This window comes from Vipera ursinii, assembly GCF_947247035.1.
Source record: "Vipera ursinii genome assembly, chromosome: 1".
Classification (NCBI taxonomy): domain Eukaryota; kingdom Metazoa; phylum Chordata; class Lepidosauria; order Squamata; family Viperidae; genus Vipera; species Vipera ursinii.
The window spans coordinates 16,202,699-16,218,856 of record NC_139512.1 but is presented as its reverse complement, the minus strand read 5'-3'; the positions used below and the strand labels follow the sequence as shown (position 1 = coordinate 16,218,856).

At 47.9% G+C, this 16,158-nt stretch overlaps 1 protein-coding gene across 1 annotated transcript in view; it reads left to right on the top strand.

Annotated features, from left to right (window-relative positions):
• Positions 1–16,158, top strand: part of FBN3 (fibrillin 3) — a gene marked incomplete at both ends in the record, with an annotated part of 163,194 nt that overhangs the window by 129,173 nt on the left and 17,863 nt on the right. The window contains 9 exons of the mRNA XM_083350353.1: positions 354–473; positions 831–956; positions 1,921–2,073; positions 3,471–3,536; positions 9,054–9,179; positions 9,293–9,412; positions 11,662–11,784; positions 12,703–12,834; positions 13,409–13,534. Of these exons, the coding sequence (XP_083206479.1) occupies positions 354–473; positions 831–956; positions 1,921–2,073; positions 3,471–3,536; positions 9,054–9,179; positions 9,293–9,412; positions 11,662–11,784; positions 12,703–12,834; positions 13,409–13,534 (1,092 nt within the window). The remainder of the gene's footprint in view (positions 1–353; positions 474–830; positions 957–1,920; positions 2,074–3,470; positions 3,537–9,053; positions 9,180–9,292; positions 9,413–11,661; positions 11,785–12,702; positions 12,835–13,408; positions 13,535–16,158) is intronic.

Genomic DNA, 16,158 nt, shown 5'->3' with positions numbered 1-16,158 from the left:
GTCACAGCATCCCGGGGGTCGCGTAATCCCCTTTTGCGACCTTATGATGAGCAAAGTCACTGGGGAAGCCATTTTCACCTCACAACGGTGCTACTAACTTAACAACTGCAGAGATTAACTTAACAATTGTGGCAAGAAAGGTCACAAAACGAGGCAAAGCTGACTGAACCACTGTCCCTGTCAGGTCCCCAAATCCTTATTATCCTGCTTCATTGTGGCCATGAGTTGAGGACTACCTGCGTAAAGCTTGAGGGCTAGATTTCCAAAGGTGTGGCCAGTGTCTCCTACAGCCACGCAGCGTCAGGAACCCTCCCGGCTGTGGGGAAGATGACGTGGGGTTTTCTTCCGTGCAGACATCAACGAGTGCGTCAGCCTGCCGGGGACCTGCTCCCCGGGAACGTGCCACAATTTGGAAGGCTCTTTCCGTTGCATCTGCCCTCCCGGCTACGAAGTGCAGAATGACAACTGTATCGGTAAAAAGCACGGCGCATAACAGACAAACGCGCACAGACAGACTTTCCGCGGCTGGTTCTTGGGGCAGGGGGTGGTGTGTACGGGCCCCTTGTGGCTTTGATCCCTCAGTGGTGCTTCAGGGAATAGGGTCCTCCCCGGGGAAGGGGTCAAAAAAGTCAAGATGGCGGCCAACCCCACACTATTTAAGCCCTGTTCCTTTTGTTGTTGGTTTTTTTAATGTTCATTGATACTTGGGGGAGGAGAGAATCTTCCTGTCCTCCCAGCTGTAAAACTGCCTGCAGTCTGAATTTGGGGTGCTGGAAACAGGGGAGCAGCCTGTGCTAGCGCTGCGAGTGATCCATCTCGGTGGGTTGCAGACATCAACGAGTGCGAGGAAGACCCCAACATCTGTCTCTTTGGCACCTGCACCAACACACCTGGCACCTTTCAGTGTATCTGCCCGCCTGGCTTTGTCCTGTCTGACAACGGACGGCGCTGCTTTGGTGAGTTTGCCAGCCATGTGCGGTCAGAATCCCTGGGAGTGGGGGAGGCGCCACCTGTCCCCTTTCTCTGGATGTTGGACCACATCTCCCATCATCCCAGGCTAAACCTTTCCCCTTTGGGGAAGCTCAGACAGTCTGCCGTCCTGCCCATTGGAAAATTATCTCAGGGCTGTCGGTTTATTTACGGAGAGTACGGCAGCAGTCCCCAACCCTCCCGGCTGCGTGGACGCATGTGCACAACCTAATCCCACGCGTGTACAAGTGGAGCTTTGCGTGCTCTCCTGCCACTTGCATAGCCCATTTTCTAATGCTCCCCGGACCGGGACCGGTGCACGGACTGGGCCTCGGGAACCCCTGGCATATGGCGCAGAGCACATGGATACCGGGAACAAAATTATGTAGATAGAGCGGATAATACTAAGGTGCATGCACGATGGAAAAATGTAGACGCTTTTGTACTGCTTGAGGAAATGAAGAAATTATATGCAAGTTATAGGTTACATGCATTGATTCATAAGAATAGAATAAGCTTAATATCGAAGCAATTGATCCAGTTAAGCACACGGTATTTGTTAGTTGGAGAAAATCTGCTTTTCCTCCTGTATAAGATCACTGTGTGATTCAGTGCCCGACAAGGAGCAGAATAACAGAATAACAGAGTCGGAAGGAACCTTGGAGATGATCTAGCCCAACCCCCTGCTCAAGCAGGAGACCCTATGCCATTTCGGACAAAGGGCCGAATGCTTCCACCATTGAAACAGGCAGTCTTTGCAGATGCCAGGCCAAGGGTGTTCCAGGTACTGGTGTTGGGGGTAGACTTCTCCTAGCGGTGGAGTCTCCACCGACGACGCCATTGCTATCGGCGGGCCAAGGATCCCGGAGCCAGGGACCCACCCGCTCCCAGGCAGATGCCTGCAGGTCTTCCCTGTTTCCTGACCTCTGTACCCCCCCCCAACCTTCGCAGACACCCGCCAGAGTTTCTGCTTCACCCGCTTCGACAACGGCAAGTGCTCGGTGCCCAAAGCCTTCAACACCACCAAGGCCCGGTGCTGTTGCAGCAAGATGCCAGGCGAGGGCTGGGGAGACCCCTGTGAGCTTTGCCCCCAGGAAGGCAACGGTAGGAGACGGACAGTGGGGGAGGCAGGGGGAAGGGGAAGGAAATTGGGGGGGGTCTTCCTCCACAAATGGAAGCTGTCTCAACCACTGCTTCAATTTCTTCAACTTTGGACATGTGGGTCTGGAGGACTCTGTGTGTGTGTGTGTGTGTGTGTGTGTGTGTGTGTGTGTGACAGAGAGAGACAGAGACAGAGACAGTTTTTTTAAAAAAAAGCTTAAATGGGTGTATTGTTCCTTTTATTTATTCATTCCTTTACTTTTGCTCTGTTTATATTGGTTGACACGGCTTCTAAGCTGCCCAGCATCCTGCCAATGAGATGGGCGTTACAAGGAGTCCTCGACTTACGGCAGTCGAGCCCCAAAATTTCCGCTGCTAAGCCAGACTGCGGTCAAGTGGATTTTGCCCCGTTTCCCAACTTTTCTTGCCCCGGTTGATAAGGGAATCACGGCGACGGTTCAGGTAGTCACATGGTCCTGAAACGAATCCGGTCGCCCCACTGACTTTGCTGATCAGAAGGGTCGCGAAAGGGGATTGCCTGACCCCGGGACGCTGCGGCCATCATAAATACGAGCCAGTGGCAAAAGGTCTGGATTTTGCATCACCTGACCCTGGGGATGCTGCAGCGGTCGTAACTGTGTAAACGGTCGTAAGTCAATTTTTCCAGTGCTGTTCTAACTTTGAACAGCCACCCAGCAAATAGTGCCTACGTTCTTCTTCTTTTTGTTCCAGAGTCCTGTCTGGATGTTTTATAAGTCGCGTCGAAAAATAAATGCAGCTAATCCTTGATTTACATACCATTCATTTACCAAGGGTTAGGGACTTGCAACTGCTTTTGACACTAACCAGGGGTAGGCAACCTTGGCTCTTTTATGCCTCGTGGACTTCAACTCCCAGAATTCCTGAGCCAGCACGGCTCAGCTTGGAAACCTCTCCCTTTCCCCTCAGCGTGGCTGGCTCAGGAATTCTGGGAGTTGAAGTCCACAAGGCATAAAAGAGCCATGGTTGCCTACCCCTGCGACTACACGGCCACCACAGCATTCCCCAAAACTGGCACGTATGTATAACACTTGCAGCATCCTGGGGTCATGCGTGGTCGCCATTTCTGACCTCCCCCTCCCGGCCCCCCAGCCAGCTTTTGACAAGCAAAGTCAGTGGGGGAAGCTGCATTGGCTCAACGGCCGTGCGATTCGCTTAACAACCGTAGCAAAAAAAAAAAAAGTATTGCAAAATTGGGCCCAACCCATTTAGCGCTCTCCTCCCTTAGCCACAAATTCTGATCCGATTGCGGTCGTACGTCGAGGACCATCACCACCACACACACACAGAGAGACACACACACACGTACAATAAATGCTTGTTAGAGAAGCAAGAACATGTATTGTCTCTCCCACCCTCAGTTGCCTTCCAAGAGCTGTGTCCATACGGTCATGGGGCCATTCCGGGACTCGGAGACTCGCGAGAAGGTGAGTACCCAAAGCCAAGAGTGAGTATTGTCTTCATCTCTGCATCCCCCGGGAGCTTTCACCAGGATTAAGCAGCCTGGCCTTCATCCAGACATTGAGGTAGACTGCTCTGAACAATGGATGCTTTACCTCCATTGGGGGGGGGGGTGGGGGGGGAGAGAAAGAACCAGACCAGGAGTCAGCCATTCCTTGATAACTTGACGTAGCCAACTCTTTTGTTGTTAGTTGCGAAGTCGTGTCCGACCCATCACGACCCTATGGACAATGTTCCTCCAGGCCTTCCTGTCCTCTACCATCTTCTGGAGTCCATCTAAGCTCACGCCTACTGCTTCAGTCACTCCATCCAACCACCTCATTCTCTGTCGTCCCCTTCTTCTATTGCCCTCCATCTTTCCCAGCATGAGGCTCTTCTCCAGTGAGTCCTTCCTTCTCATTAGGTGGCCAAAGGATTTGAGTTTTAGCTTCAGGATCTGGCCATCTAAAGAGCAGTCAGGATTGATCTCCTCTAGGACTGACCAGTTTGATCGCCTTGCAGTCCAAGGGACTCCCAGGAGTCTTCTCCAGCACCAGAGTTCAAAGGCCTCAATTCTTTGGCTCTCAGCCTTTCTTATGGTCCAACTTTCACTGCCACACATTGCAACTGGGAAGACCATAGCCTTGACTATACGCACTTTTGTTGACAGGGTGATGTCTCTGCTTTTTAGTGTGCTGTCTAGATTTGCCATGGCTTTCCTCCCAAGGAGCAAGCGTCTTTTAATTTCTTGGCTACAGTCCCCATCTGCAGTGATCTTGGAGCCCAGGAAAATAAAATCTGTCACTACCTCCATTTCTTCCCCATCTATTTGCCAGGAATTGAGAGGGCCAGATGCCATGATCTTGGTTTTCTTAATATTTAGTTTCAACCCAAGTTTTGCACTCTCCTTCTTCACCCGCACCAAGAGGCTCTTTAGTTCTTCTTCACTTTCTGCCATTAGAGTGGTATCATCTGCATATCTTAGGTTGTTGATGTTTCTTCCGGCAATCTTAATTCCAACTTTTGATTCATCTATCCCTGCCTTTCTCATGATGTGCTCTGCATATAAGTTAAATAGGCAAGGCGACAGTATACAGCCTTGCCGGACTCCTTTCCCAATTTTGAACCAATCAGTGGTTCCGTGTCCAGTTCTCACTGTTGCTTCATGGCCCGCATATAGATTTCTCAAGAGACAAATAAGGTGGTCTGGTATGCCCATCTCTTTAAGGACTTGCCAGAGTTTGTTATGATCCACACAATCAAAGGCTTTAGCATAGTCAATGAAGCAGAAGTAGATGTTTTTCTGGAACTCTCTAGCTTTCTCCATGATCCAGCGTATGTTGGCAATTTGATCTCTGGTTCCTCTGCCTCTTCGAAATCCTGCCTGTACTTCTGGTAGTTCTCGATCCACATACTGCTGGAGTCTAGCTTGTAGGATTTTAAGCATAACTTTACTAGCATGAGAAATGAGTGCAATGGTGCGATAGTTTGAACATTCTTTGGCACTGCCTTTCTTTGGAATTGGAATGTAAACTGATCTTTTCCAATCCTGTGGCCACTGTTGAGTTTTCCAAATTTGCTGGCAAATTGAGTGTAGCACTTTTACTGCATTGTCTTTTAAGATTTTGAATAGCTCAGCTGGGATACTGTCACCTCCACTAGCTTTGTTGTTGCTCAGCTTTTCTAAGGCCCACTTCACTTCACATTCTAGGATGTCTGGCTCGAGGTCAGTGACCACCTCATTGTGATTATCAGGGACATTAAGCTCATTCTTGTATAGTTCTTCTGTGTAATTTTGCCACCTCTTCTTAATCTCTTCTGCCTCTGTTAGGTCCCTGCCATTTTGGTCCTTTATCATGCCCATTTTTGCATGAAACGTTCCTTTCATCTCTCCAATTTTCTTGAAAAGATCTCTGGTCCTCCCTATTCTATTGTTTTCTTCTATTTCTTTGCACTGTTCATTTAAGAAGGCATTCTTATCTCTTCTAGCTATTCTTTGGAATTCTGCATTTAATTGGGAATATCTTTCTTTTTCTCCCTTTCCTTTTGCTTCCCTCCTTTTCTCAGCCATTTGCAAAGCTTCCTCAGACAGCCATTTTGCTTTCTTGCATTTCTTTTTCTTTGGGATGGTTTTAGTTGCTACCTCTTGTACAATGTTGCGAACCTCTTTCCATAGTTCTTCAGGCACTCTGTCTATCAGATCTAATTCCTTAAATCTGTTTGTCACCTCTACTGTATATTCAACAGGGATATGATTTAATTCATACCTGACTGGCCTAGCGCTTTTCCCTACTTTCTTTAATTTAAGCCTAAACTTTGCAACAAGAAGCTCATGGTCTGAGCCACAGTCAGCTCCTGGTCTTGTTTTTACTGACTGTATAGAGCTTCTCCATCTTTGGCTGCAGAGCATATAGTCAATCTGATTTCTGTGTTGACCGTCTGGTGATGTCCATGTGTAAAGCCGTCTCTTGGGTTGTTGGAAAAGAGTGTTTGCTATGACCATCGTATTCTCTTGACAAAATTCTATCAGCCTGTGCCCTGCTTCATTTTGTACTCCAAGGCCAAACTTGCCTGTTATTCCAGTTATCTTTTGGCTTCCTACTTTAGCATTCCAATCCCCCATGATGATAAGGACATCATTTTTTGGTGTTAGTTCTATAAGGTGCTGTAGGGCTTCATAGAACCGGTCAATTTCATCCTCTTCAGCACCGGTGGTTGGGGCATAGACTTGGACTACTGTGATATTGAATGGTTTGCCTTGGATTCGAACTGAGATCATTCTGTCATTTTGAGGGTTGTATCCCAGTATTGCTTTTCCTATTTTTTTATTGACTATGAAGGCTACTCCATTTCTTCTGAGGGATTCTTGCCCGCAGTAGTATACCTGATGGTCATCTGAATTAAATTCACCCATTCCTGTCCATTTTAGTTCGCTGATACCTAAGATGTCAATGTTTAGTCTTGTCATCTCTTGTTTGACCACGTCCAGCTTTCCTTGATTCATGGATCTTACATTCCAGGTTCCTATGGAGAAAAAATCTTTACAGCATTGGACTTTCCTTTCACCACCAGACATATCCACAGCTGAGCGTCCTTTCGGCTTTGGCCCAGTCGCTTCATTCTTTCTGGCGCTACTAGTACTAGCCCTCTGCTCTTCCCCAGTAGCATATTGGACGCCTTCCGACCTGAGGGGCTCATCTTCCAGCGTCATATCGTTTTGCCTTTTGGTACTGTCCATAGGGTTTTCATGGCAAAGATACTGGAGTGGGTTGCCATTTCCTTCTCCAGTGGATCACATTTTGTCAGAACTCTCTGCTATGACCTGTCCGTCTTGGGTGGCCCTGCATGGCATAGCTCATAGCTTCATTGAATTACGCAAGCCCCTTCGCCACGACAAGGCAGTAATCCATGAAGGGGAGCCAACTCTTTACAGGACGACTAATTATTAATTAATTAAAATAATTTTTAAAATTATTTTATTTTTAATTTAAAATTATTATTTTTTTAAAAAAAATTGTCCCTTCTTTGGCATCCTTCCTTTAATTATTCTAGTCTGCTATTTTTTCGATATTAGGGTAACGCTTGTCGAGTTTGCCGCCACGATTTGTCACGGACCCTTCCAGGCCACAGAGAGGCTCAATGATCAAAAGCATCTTGTAATGCTACACCCTTAGCTCCCTAGCAAGCAATGGGCTCGCATAACGACTGTGGTGTTTGTTTAATGACTGTGGCATTCGTTTAACAACTAACACATTTGCTTAATGACCAACACAAAAGAGAATGTGAATGTGCAGCCGTCGTGGAACACCACCATAATGGGCAGTCTCCATAATGGGCAGGCTCTATTACTGTTGTATACACACACAGAGAGAGAGACACACACACACGTACACACACACACACACACACACAAACACACATGTTCGCACAAACACAAAACAAAAAAGAAAGAACCCGGGAACACTTTTTTTTCCGAATCGCAGATTTTGTCAAACGGTAGAACACCATTTTGCGAGTCGCAAAAGCCGTCCCAGCTCCCCCTCTTATGCTGGGGCAACACGCATAAAACCTTTTTCTTGATAAAACACCCAGTCAAAAAAAAACCCCGTTTCGGAGGCCCCCGTCTGAGAGGGCAGAAATTGCTTTGCAAGTCCTGGTGATCGATTAGAAAAACAAGCTGAAAAGACAGTGGGCGGTCAGCATCTGTTCCGCAAGAGCAGCTCGCGTTAAACTCGGGTGGCCTTCTGTTCGCACCGCAAAGCTCTCCACACACGAGTTTTATTGCTCGGCCAATTTTGTCCCTGACACCAAAACTCGGCCTACAATTAAATTCAGTGCATAAAAAGGAAAAAAAAGAAAAACCCAAATGAAGAAGAAGAAGAAAAAAAAGCATTGACTTCCACCTCCTTTTGGTGCAGTAGAACAGCTGTCTGGCTATGCAGGGGGGTTGGGGGGAGGGGATGGTCGCATGTGAACAGCAGGTGAGCACCCGCCGTTTGCACAAATGGAGCTGTGCACACCTGCTCGCCCACCTGCTGTACATGCAAGTGCAACTGCATGTGTGCGCACACTTGCCTGTCGTGTCTGCGGTCCAGTTCTGAAGAGGTTGTATCCCGGCAATGGGTCACAGCCCCGGGATTGGGGATCCCTGCAGTAGAATAGGGTAATAACATACAACCTCGATGTTTTACGTTTACATATATATATATATGGTGGCTCAGTGGGTTAGGACGCTGAGCTTGTCGAGCAGAAGGTCGGCAGTTTGGCGGGTCGAATCCCAAGTGCCACGTAACAGAGCGCGCCTGTTACCCGTCCCAGCTTCTGCCAACCTAGCAGTTTGAAAGCACCTAAAAATGCAAGTAGAAAAATAGGGACCGCTCCGGTGGGAAGGTAACAGCGTTCCGTGCGCCTTTGGCGTCTAGTCATGCCGGCCACATGACCACGGAGACGTCCTCGGACAAGCTTTGAAACGAAGATGAGCACTGGCTCCTAGAGTCGGAAACGACTAGCACGCATGTGCGGGGGAACCTTTACCTTTACCTTTACCTATATATGTTAAGTATTTATCAAGTCTTTTGAATACAAAACCAAAGTTTCTTTTCTTTCGGTTCCAAGCACTTTATTGTAGTGCGCCAAAAGGAGATGGAAAATGATGCTTTCGTTTTCCCTTTTCTCTTTACCCTACACTTTTTATTCTTCCCATGTTCCTCCCCAATTTTCGCAATGTTTTCATTTTTCTGAGTATTTTTCTAATTTCTATTTTGATAAACTAATAAAAACACTTGCATTCCAAAAAAAACACCCACCAAATGGACAATTTTAAGGTAAGGGGTAACAACTAGGATTCTCAAAACAGAGACATTATCTTTTTTTTTAATAAAAAATGTTTCTGAGCACTCTGCCACATTTGGGGGGGTGGGCTTGTGGCTTTCGAGAAGCAAGGGCTAACACAAAGATTAACACGGCCCGTGGCGCTGCTCATTTCCACATGGTCTCCTCGGCAGATGTGAACGAGTGCGCAGAGAACCTGGGTATCTGTATTAACGGCGCTTGCATCAACACGGATGGGTCCTTCCGCTGCGAATGCCCCTTTGGCTACAACCTGGATTACACCGGGGTCAACTGTGTGGGTGAGTGGGGGCCGCCGCGCCCGCCATCTTGCAAGGGGGCTGTTCAAGCCTTACTTGAAGCTTTTCCACCCAGGAGCCAGATTCACTCCCTTCCTTTCTCGTATCGTCGGCAGACACGGACGAGTGTTCCATTGGGAACCCGTGTGGGAACGGCACCTGCACCAATGTGATTGGGGGCTTTGAATGCACCTGTGATGATGGATTCGAGCCGGGGCCGATGATGACCTGTGAAGGTAATGTCCATTTTATTTTCCTTTTGATTTTGATTTGATTTCCATAGGTGGACGGGAGGGAGAACGCTTGGGGGAAAGCGAAAGTAATTGCTATATCTCCCTGAGACGCTGCCTCAAGGCCACCTGGTTGGGAGAAGAAGGCAGCTGCATACTAACCTGTGCTTGAAGTGACCGTGGCTTGAACCTGATTGATCGAGGGCGGGCAGGGAGGGAGGGTCAGCAATGGAAGGCAGTTAAGGGAGGGAAAAATTGAAGTTTGGGATTTGGGCGCGCAGTGCGCGGTTCTCAGTTCTGGCTCTGCATTATTACAGTACACTTGATCACTGATAAAACTATGCCTTTCTCAACAAATGGAACCAAGTATTGTTTCTATTTAGAAGTTTGAAGTGGTGGCAGGTCTGACATCAGAGAATCACAGGGCTGAAAGGGACCCTGGCGGTCTTCTAGTCCAACCCCCCGCTTCCCAAGGCAGGAGACCGTATTTCATCCCAGACAAGTAACTTTGTCCAATCTTGAAGACCCCCAGCGATGGAGTCACATCTTCACCTCCTTCCTAAAAGCCAATCTAAGCTCCCGCTGCTGAAAGATTGAAGACCATCCATCTGTGCCTCCTCAATTCTGACCACGGCTAGTGCTACATGTCTCATGGAGAAGCTTATGCCATTTGGTGTCCAAAGGTAGACTTCGTCTACTCTGGGAGGATCTATTAAGATTAAACACATGTAGTCCTTGATTTACGAACACTAGTTTAGGGATTGTTCAAAGTTACAACGGCACTGAAAAATAAAAGACTTACGACCGTTTTTCACACTTACGACTGTTGCGGCTTCCGCATTGGTCACACGATCAAAGTTCAAACGCTTGGCTACTGACTCATATTTATGACGGTTGCAGTGTGGTGGGGGTCAGCTGACCAACTTCTGTGACCTCCCGACAAGCAAAGTCAATGGGGGAAGCCAGATTCACTTAATGACAGTGTGACTAGCTTAACAACCACAGTGATTCACTTAACAACCGTGGCAAGGAAGGTCGTAAAATGGGGCCAAACTCGCTTAACAACTGTCTCACCTAGCAACAGAAGTTATGGGCTCAATTGCAGTCGCAAGTTGAGAACTAGCTGTAGTTGCTACATATGCTCGGTTGTTTAGTGATTGTTGAAGTTACTGTAATTGTAGGTTACAAATAGTTGTGTAGTTGTGTAGTTCTGACAGCTGAGTTGTATTCATGTGATCATATTTTGGCCAATGAGGTATGCGTTTAGGATCACATGACAACAACTTAGAGCGTTCGCAATAGTGGCAAATTTATGACGTTTTTGCCGAAAATTGGTGTTTCTGGCACAAACTGCCCCACGGCAAACAAACAGCTTGCTTTAGACCTGCTTAACAATCGCTGCAAGGAGAGTCATAAAATTAGGTCCAGTCACCTGGCAATGCGTTTTAAGACCATCACGACTTACAACTCAATTCCAGCCGTAACGTGAGGACTATCGGTATTTGTTTCTTGGTTGGGAGCATTTTTATGTCTCCTGTTTTCCCAGAGAGTCTTGGCAGCTAAGCCGAAAAACTGCGTTGAAATTGGAAAACAAAGCTTATGTAAAACATTAGGATGAGTTAAGACACCCAAGTCAAGGCAACTGTCGGTGGAAATGGGGTTGAGTCCTCTTCACCGGAGGTTTTCAATTGCCGGTTCATCCTTTATCAGGGCTGGCATAGTGAATCCTGCAGGGTGCAGAAGGTTAGACCTGATGACCTCTGAGGTCCCTTCCAATTCTGTGACGCTATGAGACCTGCTAAAGAAACCCCAGTGTCCACCAAGCAACTTCCAGTGCTACAGGATTCAATGTGGCTCTTGTCACTGGGACCAAAAGTGTAATCATGAAGGAAGCCCATCGACAGGGTAGAAAGTCGGCTATTTATGTGGAGCCTGGTTGTGTGTGGCTTTTTAGTTGTTGATTGGGGCATTAGTGGCCGGCTATTAAGTCATTGGCTGTTGTTTCCTTGTGCTGCCAAGCCCTCACCTCCTTGAAAAGCTGGGGGTAAATTAGCACTCCTGTTGACTGACAAGGGCCCTGTTTCCCAGGCTTCAATCATTTCCCTGGCTGTTTTTGTCCCTGGTCAGCCAACAATCTTAATAGCTGCTAAACTGAATGTATCTCCTTGTTCGTTGCAATGCTCCCGGGCTGCTAATCTCTTTTAACAGCTATTAACAGTCTCCCCTTCCCTATCTGTCCAATCTCCCCGCTCCAGATATGAACGAGTGTGCCTTGAACCCGCTGCTGTGTGCCTTCCGATGCCTCAACACGCTCGGTTCCTACGACTGCACCTGCCCAGCTGGGTACACCTTGCGGGACGACCGCAGAATGTGCAAAGGTGAGGACCTACCGCTGTGGGGAAGCTGAGCCTCAGTGGTGCCAGTCAAGGAAATGGGCTCAGCTTTCGAAGGGGGAGCAGATGGCTCAGAAGCTCTAGGAGGCCCTCCTAGTAAGATTAGGATTGTGTTGCAAAGTTTCCATCTATTCCTTCCACTAACACTCACCTGGGCCCTTCCAGTAGCTGTTCCGATGCTCGTCTGCTGGTGTTGCACGCCAATAGAAGGTTTTGGCACTTGCACACCAACCAAATAAGGTCCCCAAATGCTTTTTTTTTAACGAGGCAACTGGACTTTCTTTGTTTTTCCTTTGAAAATGTTTCGCTTCTCATCCCAGAAGCTTCTTTGGCTCTGACTGGATAGTGGGGAAGGGAAGGATTTATACTCCTTGCAGACCGCTGGCCATTTGCCTTCTTTGAGAGAGTGGTTGAGGCCGCTTGGAGGTTTGTCTGTGTCCTCGGGGTCATGTGAGTTGTGCAAATGGGTGTGGAGCCTTCTGGGAACTGCTGAAAGGACTCTGTTGTAGACAGGAGATGGATGATGTCATCAGGAGTTCCAGCTGTCTGCAAGGAGTATAAATCCTTCCACTCCCCACCATTCCAGTCAGAGCTGAAGAAGCTTCTGAGATGAGAAGCGAAACGTCTTCAAAGAAAAACAAGAAAGTCCCGTGGCCTCCTGAGAAAAAAGCACGTTTGGGACAACCGTGACCTGTAGGACGGAGAATCTCCATAGACAGTAAAACAAGGATTTTAGATTCCACCAGGAGACTCATAGGCTTCCCACCCCTTAGCTCCAGCCGTCCTACAAGAGTAACGTAAGATTCTAGTCCCCATTGCTCCAAATAAAAAGGAGAGGCACAGAAATTCTGCAGATGGGTTCTCCTGCTCCACGCTCATCTTCCTCTTTCGTCATTTCTGCAGATTTGGACGAGTGCGCCAAAGGCTTGCACGACTGCGAAACTCACGGGATGATGTGTAAGAATCTGATTGGCACGTTTGCTTGTATCTGCCCACCTGGGATGCAACGCCGGCCGGATGGCGAAGGCTGCACAGGTGAGACCCGTTTAAACACTCAAGTTCCTAGTCCATATGGCTCGGTCAAAAATGGGCACATGAAGGGGGGCTGTTTCTGGGCATCACAGTCTCTTCACGAGGCTGGATGGTCATTTGTCTGAAAAACTGCAGTGATTCCTGCACCGAGCAAGAGGTTGGACTAGGTGATCTCTAAGGTCCCTCTCGACTCTTATGAGTCCCTTCCAACCCTGTTATTCTGTTGGGGGTTGGGCTAGAAGACCTCCGAGGTCCCTTCCAACTCTGTTATTGTGTTGGGTTGAGCTAGATGACCTCCGAGGTCCCTTCCAACACTGTTATTCTGTTAGGGGGTTGGGCTAGATGACCTCCGAGGTCACTTCCAACTCTGTTATTCAGTTGGGTTGGGCTAGATGACCTCCGAGGTCCCTTCCAACTCTGTTATTCAGTTGGGTTGGGCTAGATGACCTCCGAGGTCCCTTCCAACTCTGTTATTCTGTTAGGGGGTTGGGCTAGATGACCTCTGAGGTCCCTTCCAACTTTGTTGTTCTGTGTTCTAGTCCTGACCAGTTGCTTTCCTCTTCCTTGCTGTCTCCAGACGAGAACGAATGCCGGACCAAGGCGGGGATCTGCCCCAACGGGCGCTGCGTGAACACCGTGGGCAGCTACCACTGTGACTGCAACGAAGGCTTCCAGAGCAGCCCCACGGGCACCGAGTGCCTCGGTAATCCACGCCACCCCTGCGCGGATTTCTCGGGAATGTTCAGGCGGGAGGGATCAAGTGCCACCGGAGATCCTGGTGGGCTTTCCGCTTTCCGGGTGGGTGGGGTGTTTGTGATGCCTTGTGAGCAATTTACCTTCCTCCTGTTCGTCGTTTCCAGAAATCCCATCTCTAGGCAGTCCTCAACTTATGACCACAGTACAACATTATAGAGCCGTGGTGGCGCCGTGGTTAAAATGCGGCATTGCAGGCTAATTCCGCCCACTGCCAGGAGTTCGATCCTGACCGGCTCAAGGTGGGCTCAGCCTTCCGTCCTTACGAGGTCGTTAAAATGAGGACCCAGATTGGTGGGGGCAAAAAGGCTGACTCTGTAAACCGCTTAGAGAGGGCTGTGAAAGCTCTGTGAAGCGGTATATAAGTCTAAGGGCTGTTGCTATTCTCTCCCTCTTTCCCTCCCTCTCTCTCTCCTTTTCCTTCTACCTTTCTTTTCTTTCCTTCCCACTACTCTCTCCTTCCTTCCCTTCCTTTTTCTCCACTTTTTTTTCCTTTTTCTCCTGCTCCCTCCATCTCTTATTTCCCTTCTCTTCTCAACCTTGAGCCTGGTCAGGATCGAACTGCCGGCAGCCGGCAGTCAGCAGAATTAGCCTGCAGAAAAATCACAGGGGGGGGGAAAGTTCCTTTTTTCAGTGCCGTTGTAACTTTGAGCGGTCATTAAATGAACTGTTTTAAGTCGAGGACTGCTTGTATAGGGTTTCCTGCTTGAGAAGGGGGGTCAGACTAGAAGACCTCCCCTCCTCTCCTGTTAGCCACCCTCCAGGCCCTTAAATCCCCCAAAACCCCCCAAATAAGTGTGAAATTTCAGCAGAACTGCCTCTTAAGGGCAAGGGCACCCAATCTCTCCGGGACTGGAAGCCCCAGTGGGGACAATTTTTCTCCTAGACTTATTAAAAATAGACATTTTTAGAGTCACGCTTTTTCTATCAAAATCCAGATTCATTTTATTTTATTTATTTTTGTAATTCGATCAGATAATTTTGAGAAAGGGCGATTGTGCTCCAAGCTTGGATGTTTTCCTACTCACCATCGTGGTTTGAAAAGAAATTGGAAAAGGGGTAGAATCAGGACAGGTTTGGTGTTTTTTTTTCATTTTCTTAAGTTGATGAGATGTTTAAAATCGGCATAAATTCATTGTACAGATAGTCATAATCATAATAGTAAAGTTGGAAAGGACCTTGGGGGTCTTCTAGTCATCAAAATCATCATAGTAAAGTTGGAAGGGACCTTGGAGGTCATCTAGTCCAACCCCCTGCTCAAGCAGGAGACCCTAACCCATTTCAGACAAACAGTTGTCCCGTCTCTTCTTAAAAACTTCCAGTTCCAGGAGTTCCACGGGGTAATTGTTCTCACTGTCAGGAAGTTTCTCCTTAGTTCCAGGTTGCTTCTCTCCTTGATTAGTTTTCACCCCTTGTTTCTTATCATAATCATAATAGTAAAGTTGGAAGGGACCTTGGAGGTCATCTAGTCCAACCCCCTGTACCATTTCAGACAAATGGCTGTCCAGTCTCTTCTTTAAAACCTCCAGTGTTGGAGCATTCACCACCTCTGGAGGCAGGTTGTTCCACTGGTTAATTGTTCTAACTGTCAGGAAGTTTCTCCTTAGTTCTAGGTTGCTTCTCTCCTTGACGAGTTTCCATCCGTTGCTTCTTGTCCTGCCCGCATGCGCGGACGCGCGCGGTTGCCATTTTTTTAATGTATGATGGAACCGGTTGCGCGACGGCGACAGCCCGTTTGCAGAGCTACCGCCTTCGGAGGAAGGCGGCAGCTGTGCAAACGGGCCACGGCAGCTTTCCCAACGAGCGGCGCCACTGCCTGTTTGGGCGGAGGTGCGCGTGCACCTCTCCAAACCTTTGGAGAGGTGCGCGCGCACCTCCGCGCGAACGGGCAGCGGCGCCGCTCTTTGGGAAAGCTGCCGCGGCACGTTTGCAGGCTGCCGAAGGCAATACGAAGTAAAATCGAGCCACCCATTAAAGAGATTATAAAGAGATTATAAAACACTTCATCCCGCTAACGCATCACCTGGCCATCGGCCAGCCCCTCAGGCCAAGTTAGAAACTGGGCACAACTTAATCCGTGGCCAGAGAAAAGCGTATTTGTTCAAATCAGGAGGACAAATTCGCCAGTCGCTTCCAGCTTTTCCTTGTTCCCTTTTCAAAGGATCTGCATTCGGCCTCCATTAAACATAATGGAGAATATTCTATTCAGTGGAGGTTTAGTTCTCCTGGGGGGGTTTGGGCCTCAAGGGGGAAAAGGGAAGTTCAGCAAAGGTTTCCTCTCCCAATTTGGCTTCTTGAATGTAATAATAATAATAATAATAATAATAATAATAATAATAATAATAATAATAATAATAATAACAACAACAACAACAACAACAATAATAATAATAACAACAACAACAAAACAACAACAAAACAACAACAACAACAACAACAATAATAATAATAATAGTAACAACAACAACAACAAAACAACAACAATAACAACAATAATGACTCGTGGACTTCAACTCCCAGCACAGCTCAGCTTGGAAAGCTCTCCCTTTCCCCTCAGCATGGCTGGCTCAGGAA